General features: G+C 39.6%; 3 protein-coding genes across 4 annotated transcripts; 2 read left to right on the top strand and 1 right to left on the bottom strand.

The window, feature by feature from the left end:
* Nucleotides 1-1,070: 1,070 nt before the first annotated feature.
* On the top strand, nt 1,071-10,538 carry pfkla (phosphofructokinase, liver a). The gene is made up of 22 exons (XM_034232324.1): nt 1,071-1,374; nt 2,092-2,165; nt 2,281-2,358; nt 3,248-3,437; nt 4,028-4,193; nt 4,685-4,729; nt 4,812-4,920; nt 5,098-5,193; nt 5,582-5,674; nt 5,858-5,983; nt 6,084-6,148; nt 6,370-6,433; nt 6,562-6,708; nt 6,813-6,883; nt 7,118-7,205; nt 7,307-7,459; nt 8,188-8,352; nt 8,445-8,506; nt 9,497-9,608; nt 9,721-9,820; nt 9,919-10,024; nt 10,111-10,538. The coding sequence occupies exons 1-22, from the start codon at nt 1,290-1,292 to the stop codon at nt 10,256-10,258; spliced, it is 2,343 nt and encodes a 780-aa protein (XP_034088215.1). The 5' UTR covers nt 1,071-1,289; the 3' UTR covers nt 10,259-10,538.
* A 1,300-nt stretch (nt 10,539-11,838) lies between these two features.
* Nucleotides 11,839-15,564, bottom strand: LOC117556799 (protein SIX6OS1). Its single transcript, XM_034232325.1, has 15 exons — nt 15,534-15,564; nt 15,248-15,412; nt 14,947-15,003; nt 14,728-14,854; nt 14,492-14,581; nt 14,209-14,396; nt 14,089-14,131; nt 13,884-13,992; nt 13,325-13,457; nt 13,147-13,211; nt 12,692-12,882; nt 12,475-12,610; nt 12,357-12,398; nt 12,245-12,272; nt 11,839-12,164 (listed from the first exon to the last, which is right to left on the bottom strand). The coding sequence occupies exons 2-15, from the start codon at nt 15,297-15,299 to the stop codon at nt 12,037-12,039; spliced, it is 1,389 nt and encodes a 462-aa protein (XP_034088216.1). The 5' UTR covers nt 15,300-15,412; nt 15,534-15,564; the 3' UTR covers nt 11,839-12,036.
* Nucleotides 15,565-16,042: 478 nt separating this feature from the next.
* On the top strand, nt 16,043-19,953 carry tmem169b (transmembrane protein 169b). Of its 2 annotated transcripts, none has more exons than XM_034232326.1 (3): nt 16,043-16,175; nt 16,743-17,152; nt 17,668-19,953. In XM_034232326.1, the coding sequence occupies exons 2-3, from the start codon at nt 16,879-16,881 to the stop codon at nt 18,300-18,302; spliced, it is 909 nt and encodes a 302-aa protein (XP_034088217.1). In that variant the 5' UTR covers nt 16,043-16,175; nt 16,743-16,878; the 3' UTR covers nt 18,303-19,953. The 2 variants fall into 2 exon arrangements, with proteins under 2 accessions (XP_034088217.1, XP_034088218.1); XM_034232327.1 differs by having other exon boundaries at nt 16,760-17,152.
* Nucleotides 19,954-19,999: the final 46 nt, after the last annotated feature.

Here is a 19,999-nt window from a genome sequence, read left to right on the forward strand (position 1 = left end):
AGCAAGGTTATTTTCATTTACTGTATGTTGTTTTTTTCTGCACAGTGTAGAGTCTTGTTGTGATGAGAGGGATGGAGGTATTTAATAAAAACCTTGCTCGCTGGAGAATAGCTAAAGAAGTCCTGTCACAAGTTAATCGGAGAGGATCACAGCTGGCCACGGATCTCGATGCTGCATTCGGGCTGTGAGTAAACAACTTGTGTCTTATTTTTAGGCTGTCTGGAGGTATGGACAGCTATCAAAGCTACTAAACATCACATTAACAACGATGTACAAATGAAAGTCGGAGACAAATACATATTTGAAATGATTTATTCACGTTTGCAATGTTTTGAACAGACATCCCCAGTCACCTCATTGTCATTTTGTAGTCCTCGCTGTACGCGTCCGGATATCGGCATCGCAACCACAACCTCACACACTGGTACTAAATGTGCATCAAAGTGTTCCTATGGAGCCAAATATACCAAAAGATAAATGTAAACAACAAAAGAAGCGATCGAAATGTGTATTTCCTGGTTATTCGACAATGGCTCCTCAAAGTACACGCCCCATTCCTACCGTTAACGTAACGTAACGAGTTCCCTGGTGTAACCAGTTAAACGGTAACACCGGCTGTGATTGGTTGTTCCTCGTCACATGACAGCTGCTGCGTCCCAAAAGTTTAAATACTTTCAAAAGAAGGACACAGCCGCATGATGTGTACGGCCTTCTTATTATATATCCATGGTACGGCCACATTGAGGCATTGCGCACTGCATTGAGGGGTACTTGGTACGTTGTACTGTCTTACGAACTGCTTTGATTGATTTTCCTCAGAAAAACGTAGTAGCAGAGCGTCTTTCCGTTGCGCTGCGACAGCACACTTGTTTCAACCTGTTTAGGGGGTTGTCTTGATATCATATATTAAGAGCAAAGCAAAACGTTTTAAGACAGCACTTTGCCTTAGAAATCAAGACTCGGGAGTATTCGCGTATTGTTGTGGGCGCTATGGCGCTGGGCGCTCCCAGCTGCATGCTCCTCCTTGGTGGGCGGGCACTCCTCTGCAGGACACTGGATGATAAACTAACGCCCACTCTGCAGGGCGGAGTCATGCACGCTCTGGTAGCTGACATCCGTTTATATCTATGGCTTATATACACAGTCCATGGAGTCAGTTTACTGCAAACAAGGAAGCGACACCTGGATGAACCACCTGAACGTTACTTTAAGAACCGCTTAATTTTGCTAGCTAACGGATATTTCTTAGTTTTTCTCCCGGTTTCACTGTTGCAAACTAAGGGGTCAAAATGAACTCCATTGACCTGGAGAAGCTGAAGATGACGGGAGCTGGTCGAACCATGGCCGTGTTGACCAGCGGTGGAGATGCACAAGGTGACTTTAAACAAAACACATATATTACAGTTATACAGCCATTCTTTAAGTAAACGTTGATATTAAGCTTACTTTTTGCAACAAATGTAAACATTGGACATCGGCTCGTGTGTCAAAGGCATAGACTAAAGGTCAAATTCGTGTATGAGCAGTCTAAATAACGTAATTTACTAAACTCAATTCCTGAACAATTTCACGTACATTTCTTGAGTACTAGAATGTTTTCCTACTTACATATTTATTCTCCACTACAACTTATTGACTTAAAAATAGAATTTGTTATACCAGGCACTACATGCATTTAGTTACTGATAGTTTGCATATTAGGGTTAACACAATATAACAAACAAATTAATGATGGCACATAATCCTACTTATATAATACTTTAACTTGTACGTTTTCAAGCATATGATTCATGTGTTATATTTTCAATACAGTGAAATTAGTAATGCAGGACTTTTACTAAGTTGTAGTAGAATGTTTCTACACTGTGGTACTATTACTTTGTTTAAAATCAAAATATTCTACCTCCTGTACCTCATAGAGTGTTAGGGACCGTTCAACTAATTTTTGTAGGTCATTGTTACTATTTCCACAGAGTGGGTGGCACCTTTGCCCAATGAGAAATAATTAAGTCATATCCATTGTTTGATTGCACGGTTATTGTGCGTAATGAGAAACAGAGGTGAATCTAATAATTTCATTAAACTCTCCAGGGATGAATGCTGCTGTCCGAGCTATGACCAGAATGGCCATCTATATGGGGGCCAAGGTCTATCTTATTTATGAGGTAAACAAGTTTCTTTAATATGACCCTAATACAAATGGAGTTTGCTCTTTATTCTTGTTGACTTGCCCACATTGCTATTTTTAACAGTAACACACCATTGGAAATTACTTTTCAGGGATACCAGGGCCTGGTGGATGGGGGAGACAACATCAAACTAGCACACTGGCAGAGTGTGACCAACATCATCCAACTGGTGGGTTGAAACAAAAATCATCAATCCCTCGACAGCAGTGGTGAATCTAGCTATAATTATTTACAGGTTTCCACCTATCCTGCATTAATTGTATCTTGATTTATATTTTTTTCTATTCATTGTGGTTAAAATATCTCTCTTTTTCTCTTTCCTTGTCATGTATTTACTAGGAATTTTATGATTTAATCCATCTCCTCATCTCTTCTCTTCCTGCCTGTCTAATTCTGGTTATACCCTGGTAAGGGGCCTTGCTGCATGTGCTCTCAGCCGTATTAGTTGAATAATTGGAAAGTTACTTTTCATTATACGCTATCCAACTGTCCCCTTTGCATTGCATAATATCCAGACATGTACAAACTCTGTATTGCACTGTTTATTAGCTTGTGTGCTGGTGACCCCTTAGCAATTTTTCAATTTACAAGTTGTCTTAGGTTTGATGTTTATGAATTTTGAGCAGTTCAAACAAAGAGTAAATGTCCCCTCTTTAAGGCTGTTTCAATTGAATAACTTTTAGTGTTCGAAATTAACAATTTTTATGTAGCAGAATGTGATTTTTTTCCTACTAACTATGCAAATATTGTTTTAGGACCCCTTAGTTTATTATTGCGTCCCTTTTCCTGGGGGTCACCATCCACAATTTAGTAACCTCGCTGTAAAGCAGGTGGATGGCAGGTTTCACTCTGCATTAAAACACAAATATATCTGGAGTGACTGCTTATGATCTAGCTCTGTTTCTAAACTTCCACCTCAGACATCTGATTTATCTAAGAACACCATCAGGACGCTGAGCTAAAGGAAATATTTCTGTATCTTTGCAGCACATGATTTCAGTGACAGATTACTATGTCCTGTTAGTCTTGATTTTGTTTGTGTGTAATCTCCTCTGCAGGGTGGCACTGTGATAGGCAGCGCCCGATGCAAGGCCTTCACAACTCGTGAGGGCAGGCTGGCTGCTGCCTTCAACCTGGTGAAGAAAGGCATCACCAACCTGTGTGTGTGTGGCGGAGACGGCAGCCTCACCGGAGCCAACATCTTCCGCAGCGAGTGGAGCAGTCTGCTGGAGGAGCTTGTACAGAAAGGTGACGTGATCTCATTGTCCACTTGTCACTGTGTAGTTTACCCTAATTATGTACTTTTACTGCATTCTGGCTACAGCATGGTACATACAATTTCTATGCTGAAAAGTCCTACATAATAATTTAACATTTCCTCAATAAAATGTCTAAAACTAACTCCACCTATGATATATATTCGGTTAAATTGTTATCTTATTCCAAATGTTTCAAAGAACCCTTAAACCTAAAGATATCTGTTATTTTAATTAAAGTAAATGGTCCGTTTCATTTGGTGGCCCAAAATGGAGATATATCACCTTTGGCAGGTGTTGTAGTTGTTTTGCCAGAATCTGTCCTAAATTCACTTTTTACTCAGTTGCAACCCACATATTTATATTTAAAAAGCTAATGGTTGTTTTTAAATATATATTTTATCCAGATATGGGATTTTAAATACTGTGTTTTTAGAGAAACAAGCTGAACAAACGTTGGCAGTAGCCAAATGTCCTCTGAAACAACACTTGATACAGAAGTAATGATTTGATCTTGTTCTGGTGTGTTAAATTGTAAGCTGCTAGAATAATATCTATAACAATGCACGTGTGTCTCTTCAGGAAGAATCACAGACACTCTGGCTAAGCAGCATGGCCACCTGAACATCGTGGGGCTCGTGGGCTCCATCGACAACGACTTCTGCGGCACGGACATGACGATCGGAGCCGACTCTGCTCTGCACCGCATCATGGAGATAATTGATGCTATCATGACAACAGCACAAAGGTCAGGCACCAAGTGACATTGAACAGTGGCAGCACAAAAGCAGATGGTATTTCATCAAAGCAATTATAATGAGATCCCTTCTTACTAAATAAGTTATAGAATATGAAGATGCAACAATAACGCAGTGGTAAATATACAGTTTATACGTATAGCTGTGATGGATGGTATCAAACTACAGCTGAAATGATTAATCGATTAGTCCCTAAAAATATTATTTTTGAAAATAATTAGTTGGTATTATAATATTAATATAGATCATTTCAAATATATAGCAACAGTAGCTCTCTCATGAGAGTGTTCCGACTTTATCAGACTTATGATAATATGTGTATGTACCTGCATGGTGTAATAAGTAATTGGAATGCAATCGTGTTCTAACCCTGTCCCATTCAAGCCTCTTTGGCATGTGATCTTGCCTGGACTTGCTCCCTTAGATCTTGGCAGGCTGCAAAATGTTTTGTTTCATTATAAATCTTGTGTACATCCTCCAGCCACCAGCGCACATTTGTTCTGGAAGTTATGGGGCGACACTGTGGGTGAGTAGTAATACTTTGACCAATTCGTCCATCCTTCACATAATGCCACTGGATAAAGCTAATGATCGTGATATCCCTCCAGATATCTGGCCCTAGTGTCAGCACTGGCCTCTGGGGCTGACTGGCTCTTCATTCCAGAGGCTCCTCCCCAGGAAGGCTGGGAGGACCAGATGTGTGCCCGTCTAGAGGGGGTAAGATGAACGAAAAGGTCAAAACAAACAGTATATATTCGCCCCGGCACTTGTGTTTTCACAGGAGAGGGTTTTAAAGTAGGGGATTAATAAACATGTTCTTTGGTCTACAAGCATTTCAGGGATAAAGCTTACTGACTACTGCTTGTTCTGTTTTTCTTAATTTTTTACCTCAAGAGCCGCACAACGGGGTCAAGACTCAACATTGTAATCCTCGCAGAAGGAGCCATTGACATAAATGGCAAGCCCATCACTTCAACTTATGTAAAAGAAGTAAGTTTAAAGATTTAAGTTTTAAGATCTCAGTGTTTCCCCTCAGTTGAGCTGCTCATTCTTCCTCCTACCAACACACCAAATTCCACTCTCCAATGAAAGATTAACTAACTGATCAATATGTCTCAGTGCTCTCTCCACGTGAAAGGCACCAGTGCAACATTTCATCACTCCTATCAACCTTCACATGGAACAATGAGGGCAAACAGCATCACTTATCTGGTTGAATTGAATATTGAAGATTATGAAGGCAAATTTAAACTGGAAGATATCAGTTTGTTCAAAGTTTTCTCTCAAATGTTTGTAAAGTACGATTATCTTCTACGGTGTGAATGGCTGGTCAATGACAAGCCAACGACAAACTGAAATGCTTCCATGTGTGTTACAGCTGGTGGTACAGAGGCTCGGCTATGACACCAGAGTGACAGTCCTCGGCCATGTTCAGAGAGGAGGAACCCCCTCTGCGTTTGACAGAATACTGGTGAGTTGGACAACATACAAATGTACATGTGAATTGATTATGACAACAAAAAAACATTTTTAAAGGTTATATTACTGCTTGTAATCCAAAATCGTAATGAGACAACCGAAAACGCACACAATACCTGAAATATCAAGTCTTCAGGAGGCCCCCTCTAACGGTGTGGACTCTCTTGTGTTTCAGAGCTCTAAGTTGGGGGTGGAGGCGGTGGTTGCCCTGATGGATGCCACTCCTGACACCCCAGCCTGTGTCATCGGTCTGTCAGGTAACCAGGCTGTTCGTTTGCCTCTGATGGAGTGTGTGGAGATGGTGAGTCAATCACTCTTATCTATTTTATAATTGATTTCATTAGACATACTCACAAGCATAGGGAGGTTGCTGTATTTTTCAACTGTACCATTATTTGCAGACTAAGTTGGTGCAGACAGCCATGAACGAGAAGAGGTTTGATGAGGCTATCAAACTGCGTGGAGGGTGAGATGTTTTTCATGTATATGAAATAGTTAGAATCATTTTAATTTAATGCAAAACAGCCTTGATGCACTGTAGATCAACACATGTGCAAGTACCTTCTATACATTTAACATCCACTCAAATTATGTTTATCATACACAACATATATATATATATATACACACACACAGTATGTTGTTTTTCTGTGCAAATAATAAACATAAATAAGGGTTTTGTTGCAGGAGTTTTGAGAACAACTGGAACATCTACAAACGTCTTGCCTTCCAAAAGCCTGCCCAATATGAGGTAAGTGTCTCACACACACACACACACACACACACACACACACACACACATTCAGTAGTATCCTTACCACACAATTACAAAGGTTAAGCACAAACATGCTTATTAATATCCGACTCTTGCTGCCTCAGAGCAACTTCTCCTTGGCTATCCTGAACGTGGGGGCTCCGGCTTCAGGGATGAACGCAGCGGGGCGCTCTGCGGTGAGGCTGGCGCTCGCTAAAGGACACAAGGTCTACGCTGTCCACAACGGCTTTCAGGGACTTGCCAATGGAAACGTAAGGGAGTCTACCTCTACATCTACACCACACTGCAGCAGATTTTAACAACAAGTTATCTGTGTGGAACTGTGAGGAGACTGTTCTCTGCTGTCTGTCTGCAGGTTTTGGAGATGGGATGGCACAGTGTTGCAGGCTGGACAGGGCAAGGGGGCTCACTGCTGGGGACAAAACGGTGAGCAACAGAACAATTTCCGTAATTTAAACATTAAATATTACTGCAACAGATTCGTTTTGTACTTTCATTAAGTTCTGGGATTTTGGACATAACAATATCTTTTTGAGCAATAATTGATGCAGGAGAGGCTTCAATTAGACAGTATTACAACGTACACCTTCTCACAGAATGTGCTATACTTCCAACTAACAAGTGTGAGATTTTTCACCTCTGTTTTATGCGCTTTTTCAGAACTCTTCCCAACAATAACATGGAGGGGATTGTGGAAACCATCAGAAAGTTTAACATCTCAGCTCTGCTTGTAATTGGAGGGTTCGAGGTATAAGACAGAACTTCCAAAGACTGAACTTGTGTAATATGTTTTACTGACAATGTAACATCAAAGAGGTTTTTCATTCTATCTCTTGGTGACTTTTAAAGGGGTACGTAGGAGTGTTGCAGTTGTTTGAAGCCCGGGGTCTCTTTGATGAGCTCTGCATCCCCATGTGTGTAATCCCTGCTACCATCAGCAACAACGTCCCGGGAACGGACTTCAGCCTGGGAGCAGACACGGCCGTCAATGCTGCCATGCAGGTAATGATAAGCAGGCAACAAATTCAGTGTCAATTCGATTTTTTTTTTTGGATTAACACAAATAGAGACTGCATCAAGCCAGAACACATCAAATATACAGTAATATGAGCTGCCATCCTTAGTAGGGCTGCTCGATTATGGCAAAAATCATAATCTCCATTATTTGGGTCAATAATTGATATCACGATTATTAAAAACAATTATCCATTTACTTTGAAAACATAAATGTATTGGAGAAAAAATGTTTGAACGGTATGTTTTTAACAGTTGATTACCCGTTTTATTTCGATTATTTTGTTTTCGTAATCGTTGCAAGCCATAATTATAATTGCGATTCAAATACGATTAATTGAGCAGCCCTAATCCTTAGTACGATACATCTCAACTCTGTATTCTTTGTTTGAAACAGAGGTGACAGTATTTACACATAGTTTTTATCTTTAAACTTTGAAGGATAGGGAATCAGAGACACGCTCTAGTTACTTGCCAATGCCTTTTTTATTTAATCAATAGCAAAGTCCACATTTTAGCACGACACATGGTAATTCACGTAAAAAAACTTCCACTACTGGTCTTTCTAGACGTTGCATGATGGGCTTTTAAACTGTGCACAGTATTGTATAGGTGAGGGTTATACAAATAAAATAAAAACTCCACTTCTACAATATTGACCCTGCCTTCAATTGCTAATCTCTCCATTCACTCTGCCATTTTGATTTCTTACTCAGGGCTGCGACAAGATCAAGCAGTCTGCCACCGGGACCAAGAGACGGGTGTTTGTGGTGGAGACTATGGGGGGCTTCTGTGGATATCTGGCAACCTCCACTGGCATAGCTGTGGGAGCGGACGCAGCCTACATCTTTGAAGACCCCTTCAACATCCACGACCTCACGGTGAGTCTAAAACAAGAAATGCTCTGCTGTATTCTATTTTGTCAATAATGTTCAAATCTCTCCGTCTCTTTAATTATCTCTCCTTTTGACAGACCAACGTGCAGCATTTGGCTGAAAAGATGAAGAAGGACATCCAGCGGGGTCTAGTACTGAGGTGCACAACATTAATTTAGCCATACAGAGACTATTATGAAATGAAGAAGCTAACCAAGAAAGTGTTTTTACTTAGTTTAACAGGTTTGCATGTTAATATTTGCTGAAATTAAAATACTGCTGAGGGAAAATTAGTATTCTTTTGGGCTGTACTAAATATTTCAAAGCTTCCTCGAAACATTGAAATGTTTTACTCTTAATGACGTATTCTAAGAATGATTGGTTCTCAGCTTTTTTTTGCAAGTGGATTTAGTTTGAACCCGTGTCCTGCTCTCACTCAGTTGACAATGAAGGAAAGAGAGGTTTGGTCGAGACAATCAGATTTTTATTTGACTATCCTTTTCCTGCTAAAACATAACAGGCTCTAACAACAATAAACGTAAATATCCCCCAGTGCCCTGAGGCCGCTCTGTTTCGCACATGTTCCTCCTTTAGGACGCAGCGTCCTGCAAGAAACAAAAAGTAGGACACCAGCATAATTATATCATTGGTTTATTACCTGATTCTGCGCAGCTTTATGATCTCAGGCTGGGTTCCTCCTATCTTTGCACCAGAGCCGACTCTGTACCCACACTCCACTGCTGCAATCAGTTCAGTGTTGGACAAAAAATAGGCTACTGAGGGAAGAGTTTTATGATAGGTTTCAATAAAATGTGATAAAAAATGTACCTACTAAAAAAACATCCTCATAAAACCTGACTAATGATTTATTTAAATTGAGGATTGTTTCTGGTGATGTTATAAACTACGACCGATATCCCGAACTTCCTCTTAGAACCTCCATAGGAGCTGCCAAATGTAAATAAATATATTTTTGTCTGGAACAAAGTACCATCCTTAGAGCCACACAAGAAGGGGAAAATACTATAGATATATATATATATATATATATATATACATACTGTACTGTGTTTATGGAACAATATCTCACTACATGAAACACTGTCAGAACAAGTTTTTCATTTGTTGATAATTTTCTCTGTCATAACAGGAATGAGAAATGCCATGAGAACTACACCACAGATTTCATCCATAAGCTGTATACATCAGAGGGGAAGGGCATCTTCGACTGCAGGGTCAATGTGTTGGGACACCTTCAGCAGGTACAAGAGCCATCCACCAATGACTTCTATTACAGTGGCAATATAACATATCACTCATATCCTGGGAAGAGTCTTGCAACATATGTATTCTTCACTTGTGTTTGTAATTCAGGGTGGAGCACCTTCCCCATTCGATAGAAACTTTGGCACTAAGTTGGGCATGAAGGCAATCGAGTGGATTTCAACGAAATTAACTGAAAACTTCAGACAAGGTAATGCACTATATAAAGTCAGTTTTATAGTAAAAATTGCTCAGAAACCCAAAGTTAAAACGCCACAATTGAACCATTCCACTGTTTTCCCCCACCAGGACGCGTGTTCGCTAACTCTCCAGAAACAGCATGCGTGCTCGGCCTCAACAGGAAGGTGATCTCCTTCAACCCCGTCACTGAACTCAAGGATGTGACTGATTTTGAGTAAGCAATCTCAACACTTTCATGTCAAATAACAGAAGAGTTCATTATGATTCAGTCTTAATAAAAACATGTGGTTTGTTTTTCAGGCACCGGATGCCCAAGGTCCAGTGGTGGATTAATCTGCGGCCAATGCTGAGGATGTTGGCCAAGTACCAAACCAGCTTCTGTGAATATGTCCCAGGAGAGATTCAACATGTGACCCGGCGCTCCATCAGCATCGACTCCGGGTTCTAGACTCTCTGAAACTACAGTAAACTCTCTGCACTAACCCTTATCTGTCCTGCCTTTGTTAATTTGCAGACTACTTTCAATTTCACAGTTGTTCATGTTAACAATACTGAATACTTTTAAGACCAGCATTGATTGTGAGTCTTGTCAGTATTACAGTAGCTACAGTACATTAAATGTAAAGATTAAATTCAGGTATTCATTTATTGCAGATTGTGATCCTCTTTGTGCCAAACAAACCTTTTTTTGTTGTCAAATCACTGCCATTAAAAGACAATCAAGTGTGCCATACAGTAAAACTTAAATAAGTATGTTGAGTTTCAGAAATAATCTAATCAGGAACCTTAAGTGAAATAAGTATGTTCATGTTATCAAGCTCAAAATGATATCTTCTATCATTTGCACAAACATTTAATCATTAGTCCTGTTTGGTTTGAGATTCTGAATCAAGTTCAAATGAAGAATAGGGCTACATGTTTAACCGACAGATGTCACCTTTACCCCCAAAACACACCAGGAGCGTCTGCGTCGCGTTACGGCCGCGCCGCGGCGGTCGTAAGGATCGCGGCCACTCTAGTCAATGGGTGCTATTACACCACACGCGCCGCGTTACGGCTCAGACGCGTCCCAGAAGCGGCTCGGCGCAGCGCTTCTCTAAAATTAGGATGAATCCTATTTTTGCCGCGGCGCAGTCGTAAGGTAAACTCCTCCCCCCATCCCCCCGTAGTCTTTCAAGTAGGAGAATACATGCCAGCGTTCTCCTCCGGTTTACAGGCACTGTAAATGATATATATATATATAGAATAATTATGATGATGAATGCATATTTTTTTACCACTAAAATACAGCAACACATCTTTGATTCATGTCGTTTATAACTGGAATATTACAATTATTATTAACTGTGTCTGTAGTCTACAACACAACAAAATAGGAAATAACAACAATAAACACGATTTAAACAGACACAAACATAAACCATTTAACTACGTATAGCCTACTTACTTGTAGAAGTACAAATGTCCAGGAAATATTCCAAAATCAACAACAACTGCGAGGCTGCACACACGACGCTCCGCTTCCGCAACGTTTTGAAACGCGTCTGGTGTGTGTTGTCGCAGGAGGAGGTCGCAGCGTGGCGCAGCCGCAACGTAACGCGGCGCAGACGCTCCTGGTGTGTTTTGGGGGTTAGACTTTCTGATTGGATTACCTAATTATTTTTTAAGTTTTCTGAAGTATATGTTTTTAAAGTCAAATGACGCATTATATTTTAATATATAATTTGCAGAACAGAAATCTGAACATTGGAATGGAAATATGACAAACAAAAATGTGGGTATGAAAGTGGACATGTTTTGCCCGTAGTGTCTTGCTTTAACTTCCCTAATGACAGGAAGGGACTCATGGGACCAGAGAAAGTAACATTTCATTTCTGAAGTTTATTTCAACATGTAACACACTTCACAACTACTGTACTTACAATATGGAAAACTGAAAAGGAATATGAACACATTTGAGTATTATTTTGATATTGCTTTTTTCCATTAAAGGTCTATCAACAGTTACAACATGTTCTTTGTTGTGTGAATAGTTATTAAAATAAGGTTTTAAGTTGCATTAAAAAAAATAAAAAAAATGACATACCATTTAACGTGGTGGTGTTAAACCATAAACCTTTCCCTAAGCTTAATTAAAAACAATAGAAGAACATTACAGAAGAAAACGGGTAACAAAGTGTTCTCAGAAACACCATTTTCAGTATTTAAATGTTGTTGCTACACATCTCAAAAGTTAAATGAGAACGGAAACTCATCCCTGGTTGTATTTTTGTTCGTTGTCTGAGGGCTGTTGGAGCTGAAGCCAAAATGGAAGTCTTCACTTTGCTCTGGTTGGCCGAACAGAAACTCGGGACCTGCAAAATGATACACATACATGTAGTTCAAAGCAGGTTATACACATCTCTAAATTAAAGACATTTGATTTGAGACTTACCAGGTGCAGACTTTGTTTCTGTGGTTTTCTGAAAGAAGATAGACAGAGTTTGATATTTTAGTTTGAGTAGTATTGTATAAAATATAGTTGGATAAAAGTACAAATGCAGTACCTTTTCATTAAAAAAAGGGCTGGTGAAAGCGAAAGATGAGTCCTGTAAAGAAAATAAGATGTAATAAACAAGAGAAGTTATTTCTGTTAAATCACTCTGTCTTTTGCCCACTCCTCACCTCTTCCTGTGACATGCCCACGTCAAATCCAAACCCAGAGAAGCCTGTGGTGCTGGGGTCAGAGTGCAGAGAGAACAGGAAAGCTGGAGATTTGGTGTCAGTGGAGCCTGGCTGTGGGGAGGCGGTAGGGCTAAAGCTGTAGTGAGCAAATGAAACATAGTTTTTAGTGGCAGTCTTGACAATAATTCAAAGTATTGGACAATTCAAAAAGCCGTACTTAAATGGGAACGCTGGGGTAGAAAACACAGCTGTCCTTTCTGCCACGGAGGACTGAGGATGCGTCTCTTTAGATGTCTGATGGAAAGCACCAAGGTCCTCATTGTCGCTCAGTGGCTGCTCTTCATATGAAGCGTCCTCTTTCCCCACATCAGCCTCCACTCCTTCCTCCACATCCGACACATAGATTTGCTGTTCATATGCAGAACAATCTCTTTAACGCATAATATGATAACTGTTAACCGTATGTGATTATCCTTGGTAGTTATTGATTGATTCTTGAGAGAGCCGTTGCTCACGATTTAGTATTTAAATTCCATAAAGTTGATAAACTTGTTGGGACAGATTACAAAAACATGCCATTAATCTATTAATAATACTTTTAGTTCCTATTATGACACAACATGACACTGTGTTGTTTTTAGGGGTACAAAGTATTATAGAAAAAAAACCTACCAAGACCTGATCCTCTCGTCCAGTTTCCTGCTCCTCAGTGTGCATCTCATCTTGCGGTATTTGTTCTGAAGAAATAAATATTTGCTGATGGGTTTGAAACATAAATATGCAAATGTCGCAAATAGTGTATAAAGTGTTTTTATTAATTGAAATGCGTAGGGAGCTTTACTCTACTTACCATCCAATGGATGAGATGACCACAGCTCATCGTTGTCTTTCTCTGGGGAAGAGCTGCAGGTCGTCGTATACTGGACCTCATTTTCCTCAGAAAAGTCTTCATCATTTGCCTCTACTGACGCTTTATGGCCAGACTGCAATCAATCAATAATGAAACACTATTTACATAGCACATTTCGAAACAAATCAGATGCACTTAAAAAGGTTCTTTACAAGCAATTGACCAAACTAAGAATTTCAAAAGTAGTGAATCTTAATAAAATATAGTAGAATAGAATTATAATGATCTACAAAAATGTTGATCCAACAAAAGGGAGTTAAATTAATACTAAAGATGATAATAGAAAAGTATAAATAATACAATTATTATAATCACTACCTAAAAGTGGCATAATGTGTGCTCTACCTTTTGTCTCAGTAAGGTTCATGATGAAATGCAAGATGTGTCCAGGTTTTTGTTAGTGGCTATATGACCCGTTTCAACTTTTACATTTGATAATTGCTAGAATTTGGCCAGCTCTAGGATTCCGTTAGTACTGTTGTTTGATATATCCAAGTACCTTTGTCTGGTTGAGATGAAGAGAGGAGATGTCAATGGAAGAACTCTCATCCTCTGCCTGAGGATCTAATTGTTTCTCTGCTTGTGCTATGGGATGCTGGTCAGAAACACTAGAAGGAAAAATTAACTCAATCTGAGAAAAACTGAACTTTTCTTTGCTTTGGCTTTTTGTCATTGTGATATTTATAAGATTCACTGAAAGATACCTGTCTGGTAATTTCTCAGGGGAAGAAGAATCAATTACTGGACCTGGTCAGGCAAAAAACTGTATCAGGAGCTGTAAATATATCTTACCAGAGCAAGTTATGATATTAAAAGTGTATTACCAGTGAGATGGTCCAGCTGCTTCTGTTTCATTGTTATTTGATCATCACAAGCCATGATCCTAGACTCAATCTCTTCTATTTCAGCCCGCAGCCCAAGGAGTATTTGAGCAAGAGGATTTTGGCAATAATATTCTTTGTGTGACTGGAATATCTTCCTGTAACTTGCAATTCTCTGTTCGTAGACCTCTCTTTTTGGGATACAAATAAAGAACAATTCAGCTTGGTTTATTATGGCACCCCAACAAATTAATTAAATGCAAACAACATAGTTAACTGAACCCACATGTCACGGTTATAGCTGTCTTTTCCGTTCTCCAGTTCTGTTTTGAGTGACTGCTCATACTGAAGAAGCAGGCTGTTAGTTGCCTTCATGCTAAAGTTACAAGGATGACAATCAGAAATATATTATATCCACACTTCCCCGCACTGCTAATAATAATAAGTTATATGTACATTTTGGTTAAGTATCAACTTGGTTCATCATAGTTTGTCTCATGCATTACCTAGTCAACATCATACCTTTTAGCATTAGCCTTATTATGTATCACAGTGCTCTGCTTCACCCTGATTCCCTCCTCAAGTTTCTGGATTTCACTGTGGATTGTTTGAAGGCAAGACCTCCTCTCAGCAGTGTCAGCTCTGCAAACTGTTCACAAAAATATAAGCACTTCAAAGATACCATTTCAAAACAAACACTATATTGTAAACGAAGTGTTTATTTGTTAGCATTAACCTTACCTTTAATTTGTTGTTCGATTTCATTCTTCTTTTGGGAAAGCTCCCGAGTTTGAAGAGCTATAAAATACAAACAATAGTTACCTTATTTAAAAATGACAATTATTCTTTTCACTATTATTATGAATAATTGTAATTATCACTTCGATTGAATTTGCTCTGGTTTACACCAACACCAAAACTGGCTTTCTAGTAAAAACCATTAGCAAAGCAGCTAGCATTAGATAACTTTAAACTTGCATGCTAATGACATCATTTGAAAACAAAACTTTTAACATACAATTAAGTTCAAATATAAACTCACCGAACTGAAAGAGGAGGCTGTCAATATTATTAAGTGAATATTGGTCGTTCATTTTGACACCAGGCTAATGTTAGTGGTTAGCGACGTTAGCTCACGCGGGGCGGGCTGCTGCTGTCAACGGCTCAGACGTTAGGAGACTTCAGCTGCGCACGGTTCTTTGAGCTCCTTCCAAGTAAAATACAAAGTTTTAAATAACTTGGTCATTGAGGAAAATACCATACATTCATTCTGTGGCCTCAGTTAAGAACCTAAAGATACTGTCAGTCATTCAAGTTAAGCTGGCTACCTTTTAGTTAGCTTTGGAGTGGACATTTAAGCTAGCAAACGTTTTCGGGCCATCATACAAGTGCCCGTGGCTTTATAAAAAACACTTCATTAGCAATGTATTATACATTTTGCTTTAAGTGAAAGTTAGTGACCACCATAGCGATACTGCTATACATTTCTTAATATATTTAATATATATTTTCTATCCAAAAAATGTATTAAGCCAAGCCTATGGCCTAGTATGTTGTGTTGCATTATAAAATAATTCATAGGCTAACGTTTTTAAACTGACGCAATACATATTCATAGTCTGTACAATAGGTTATTATATAAGATTATTTTTAATATATTCATTTTGAGGGTTATTATTTCCAACGTTTTAAGGGCATACATACGGTGCTTAAAATAGTGCTTTCAGTATGCTTTTCCTCCATCATTTTCCAAATGATGTCAATCAGGAGGATCACGGATCAGGATTGGTGGGACAGAGGGCTGGAGGCTGGAGGGGCGGGTTTAGTGCTATTCTGGAAATCATTTTTGCGTAGCGCATCTGTATGATGTGTATCGGCAAAAATACAGCCTTGTGATGTGTGGGGTCTTCCAGTGATTTATCCACACACGGTTACGTTTATTTACCCGGCTCTTGTCTAACATTTTAAAGGTAAGAAGATTACATTTGAATTGCACTTCTATTTAGATTACATGTTGTTCGCCGGCTGGCGTCTGCAGACAAAAGAGCGGACATGGGTGGGATTTAAATGGGAGGGGATCAGCTGTGTGAAGAATGGGTTGTTTTTTCGATTCCACCCCCACCAATGAAATTAAGCATTCGTCTCGAAAACCACTCAATCCGTCAATTAATTGTGTACTTTTTCATTTTGTCTGTAAAAGAAACAGGATGGTGTAAACAGATCAAGTTCGCGGTACATTTACTGAGAGTAGGATATCGTTGTCCTGTCATGCAAAAAGAATGACAACCCCCATTTGAAGAATTCATGTATGCCTCGTTTGTTATCTGTATTTCGTCTGTCTGGTTCTATATGCATAATTCCATATAAAAGATAATGTGAGATTTTGTATATTTGGTACATATGTAAAAAAACGCCTCTGCAGAATCTAGGCCAGGCTCACTCTACATAGAGGAGTGTATTATTGTGACAGTAAAAAAACATGGCTGTTCTTTAATGCCTCTTTCTCTGTTTGTGTGTGTTTGTGCTTTTTCATCCACCCTGAAATCTTCCCTAGATTTAACTTTTGAACATAATGAGTAGTCTGTGCTGCTCAGATCTTCAATTTTAGTCTTCATATATAGCCCATCATAAAGTAGCCGAAGGGTCAAAGAGTTTACAGGATCAGAGGAGAGCATGGCCCAGCTAGAGGAGCCCCAAACTGAGGGAGAAGGCAGCCCCCAGATGATCTCCTTAAGATCAGAGATGTCAGGGAACCATGTGGCCGATGGAGAAGTGGGAGCCCCCATAAGGAGGAAGAGGAGGAAGAAGAAAGACCAGCGTCCAGAGTCCATTATTGTTTACCACTCTGAAATGGAGAGGGGCTCTGGAGAGGACCAAGGCAGTGAGGAGGGAGCAGAGAGGAGCACGGAGGAGGGAGCCAAATTCCTCTGCACACCTGCAGGAGAAGGTGAGAGACTTGTCTTTTAATATCAAGAAGTGCCATTATTATCACAGAAGGAAAGTTAGGTGATGTGTTTGACATACAGTCTACTGTGCAATTTACACCATGCATATTGACTACATAATAAAACGAAAGAACAATTTATGTATTTGTTATTAGCATATGGCCATTTTAAGGATAACATAATTTGACAGGGAAAAAAGACTAAGGCTGCGACCAAGCACATGCTTGCATCCAAGCCTCTTTCTTGTAGGCCACTTTCCCTGCAACATCCATTTAGCTAATTGGAATGATCATAAATATACACTCATACCCCCACACACTTGAAGCATTACTTCAAACTCTTAGAGTGGAAAATTGCAGCAGGGAAAGGTTAGGCGTATTTTGTGAATCGACCTATATAAATTATGGTTACAGCTGAAGAGCAAGAATGTGAGTTTACCACATTCTCTTCTTGTTGGCTTTTCATTTAGCTGTTTGTCATAAAGGTAACTGTCTCTTGTTTCATAATCTCTTAACAGAAGAAGGGTGGAGCCTTCCTCCAGACAGCCGCTACGTAACCCTGACTGGCACCATCACCCGAGGAAAGAAGAAGGGTCAGATGGTGGACATTCACCTCACTTTGACAAAGAAGGAAATCAGGGATCTGGCTAAGTCAAAGGAACGCCTCGACGCAGAATGTGAGGCAGGGGAAGGCTACAAACGCAACTGCGGCTTAGGCGTGTGTCAGGGACCCCATGTCGTCCTGTGGAGCCTCTCCTGCGTTCCTGTGATTTTCCTCCTCTCCTTCATCACTTCCTTTTACTACGGCACTCTTACCTGGTACAATGTCTTCCTGGTGTACAATGAGGAGCGGACGTTCTGGCACAAGATTACAATATGCCCCTTCCTCATCATCTTCTACCCCATGCTCATCATGCCCATGGCGCTGTCCCTGGCTCTGTACTCTGCCGTGGTGCAGGTGTCCTGGGCCTTCAGTGAGTGGTGGCAGGATGTCAGAGATATGGAGAAAGGTTTCTGTGGCTGGGCCTGTGGGAAGCTGGGACTGGAGGACTGTTCCCCCTACAGCATAGTAGAGCTTCTTGACTCCGATACTGTTTGTGGCACTCTGCATAGCAAGGCCCCCAGTGAACTCGCCCAGACATCATCAGTGTGAAGTGGTGGTATGCTGAGGTGCAAGGCACATATAGGAGTAGGCCTAAATCCAAGTTATACGCAAGAAAGTTAGAGTCGCTTATGGGGAAGTACTTGAAAGCTTTTCTGTGATTGATGATCAAACACTACCTGAACAGTTCCGAAATTCAGATCTATTATGCATTATGGGATCCAGGCCACTATAAATTATTCCTCTAAGCATGCGAGTGGTAATCTTTGTTATTTTTAAGTTGTTATGGTTATCCTCCAACAACTGAATCCTTCTTATAACTTTTTGATATTTTAAGGCCTCAGTGCCTCCTGTAGTGAAGTTTGGATAATCTCACCTTGTTCACTGCTACATATGTTGTTGGAGGCCTGAAAGTTCCACCAAGTTCCACTTCATCTGTAAATATCTGTAATTAAATGTATGTGCTCACAGAGCTGCGCACTGACGTAAAAAACTGGATGCATTTCAAATGCTTGTATGTAAAGTCATCATAATCTGTGAAGTTGTATTTGAAGTAAGGCTGGATTACTAACAGGAAACAATGGGTTCAGAAATTGCTTTATTAAATGTGTTTTATTACTGATTGATCTGGGTGTATGCACCATCCAAAACAATATTGTTCAAATAATGAGCACTGGGGGAAACACAACAACTTTCCCCTTTACCCTCACTAGCATTTCCTTTAGTTACTGTGGTTCCACGGCTAGTTCCGTTATTTGGGATGGTGACCGCAAATAATTGACATTGCTTGTCTTTGGTAACTTGGGATAGCTACCAGGAAAAAGAGAGATGCATCCTCTTCCTGTTGCTTTGTTCTTCTTCCTGTTTCTATTGTGCAAATAACATTTATTGTACAATTGATAGGAAATCCTTATTGGAATGATCAGTCCAGTTTTTTTCGGGGGGGGGGGGGGGGGGGGGAATATCAAACCATCTTAATCCATTAATAAATACCTGTATTTTTAGGATGATATTGTTTTAAATGGTGCATATTCCTAAAATGTTTTGCATTTCGTAAAGGAAGTTGCTGACACGAGTACTTACTAGTGTCTGGGCATCTAAATGTTGCTGCTTTGTGCACACATTAAGTACATAGTGTTACAGTGTTCTGACAGACAGAAGAACAGGGTTATCAGGTTAATCCAACCATTTCTTTGAAGCCATAGTCAGAAAAAGCTGACAAATTAGGCATTTCTCTGGTGTAGTCATGTGTTTTCATTGTCATTATTCATATATTTAAGGCACCATCAACACAGATGTGTGTGATCTTAAACTGCATGTGTTGTCTTCACAGTAGTAATTTTCCAGTGTTCATGTTACATTTATACCCAGTTACATTTGAATGTTGATTTAATTTATTTTATATATTTAAGACTACTCACTTCCTGTATTTGTTGTAGCTATTTGTTTTATACTCTGGCACTAAATGTATTGCAAATGGTTATCATGAACAGATTTTGTTGGTTTAAGTTGATCAGATAGTTAAAATATTTGTTTTAAAAAATATTTATGATCAGTCCTTGTTTGATTGTATTATTCAATTTGGTTTCAAACAAACAGTGACATTAATCAGTGGTTGTGTCTTTATTCCATGTTACATGTTGTGAGACCACAGGATGCAAAGTACACAAATGAAATAAAGTCTTATGTCATTACATCACAACTTTATGACATTTTGGGGGTAAAACAAACAAGACACAATGGGATGT

This window comes from Gymnodraco acuticeps, unplaced genomic scaffold (genome assembly GCF_902827175.1).
Source record: "Gymnodraco acuticeps unplaced genomic scaffold, fGymAcu1.1, whole genome shotgun sequence".
NCBI classification, from domain to species: Eukaryota; Metazoa; Chordata; class Actinopteri; order Perciformes; family Bathydraconidae; genus Gymnodraco; species Gymnodraco acuticeps.

Coding starts and splice junctions, on each gene's coding strand:
- pfkla (XM_034232324.1), top strand. CDS start 1,290: ATGAACTCCATTGACCTGGAGAAGCTGAAGATGACGGGAGCTGGTCGA. Junction 2,166..2,280: donor AGGTCTATCTTATTTATGAG/GTAAACAAGTTT, acceptor ATTACTTTTCAG/GGATACCAGGGCCTGGTGGA. Junction 6,884..7,117: donor TCACTGCTGGGGACAAAACG/GTGAGCAACAGA, acceptor GCGCTTTTTCAG/AACTCTTCCCAACAATAACA.
- LOC117556799 (XM_034232325.1), bottom strand. CDS start 15,299: ATGAACGACCAATATTCACTTAATAATATTGACAGCCTCCTCTTTCAG. Junction 13,212..13,324: donor GTCATCTCATCCATTGGATG/GTAAGTAGAGTA, acceptor TTATTTCTTCAG/AACAAATACCGCAAGATGAG. Junction 12,165..12,244: donor AGAAACAAAGTCTGCACCTG/GTAAGTCTCAAA, acceptor ATCATTTTGCAG/GTCCCGAGTTTCTGTTCGGC.
- tmem169b (XM_034232326.1), top strand. CDS start 16,879: ATGGCCCAGCTAGAGGAGCCCCAAACTGAGGGAGAAGGCAGCCCCCAG. Junction 17,153..17,667: donor CTGCACACCTGCAGGAGAAG/GTGAGAGACTTG, acceptor ATCTCTTAACAG/AAGAAGGGTGGAGCCTTCCT.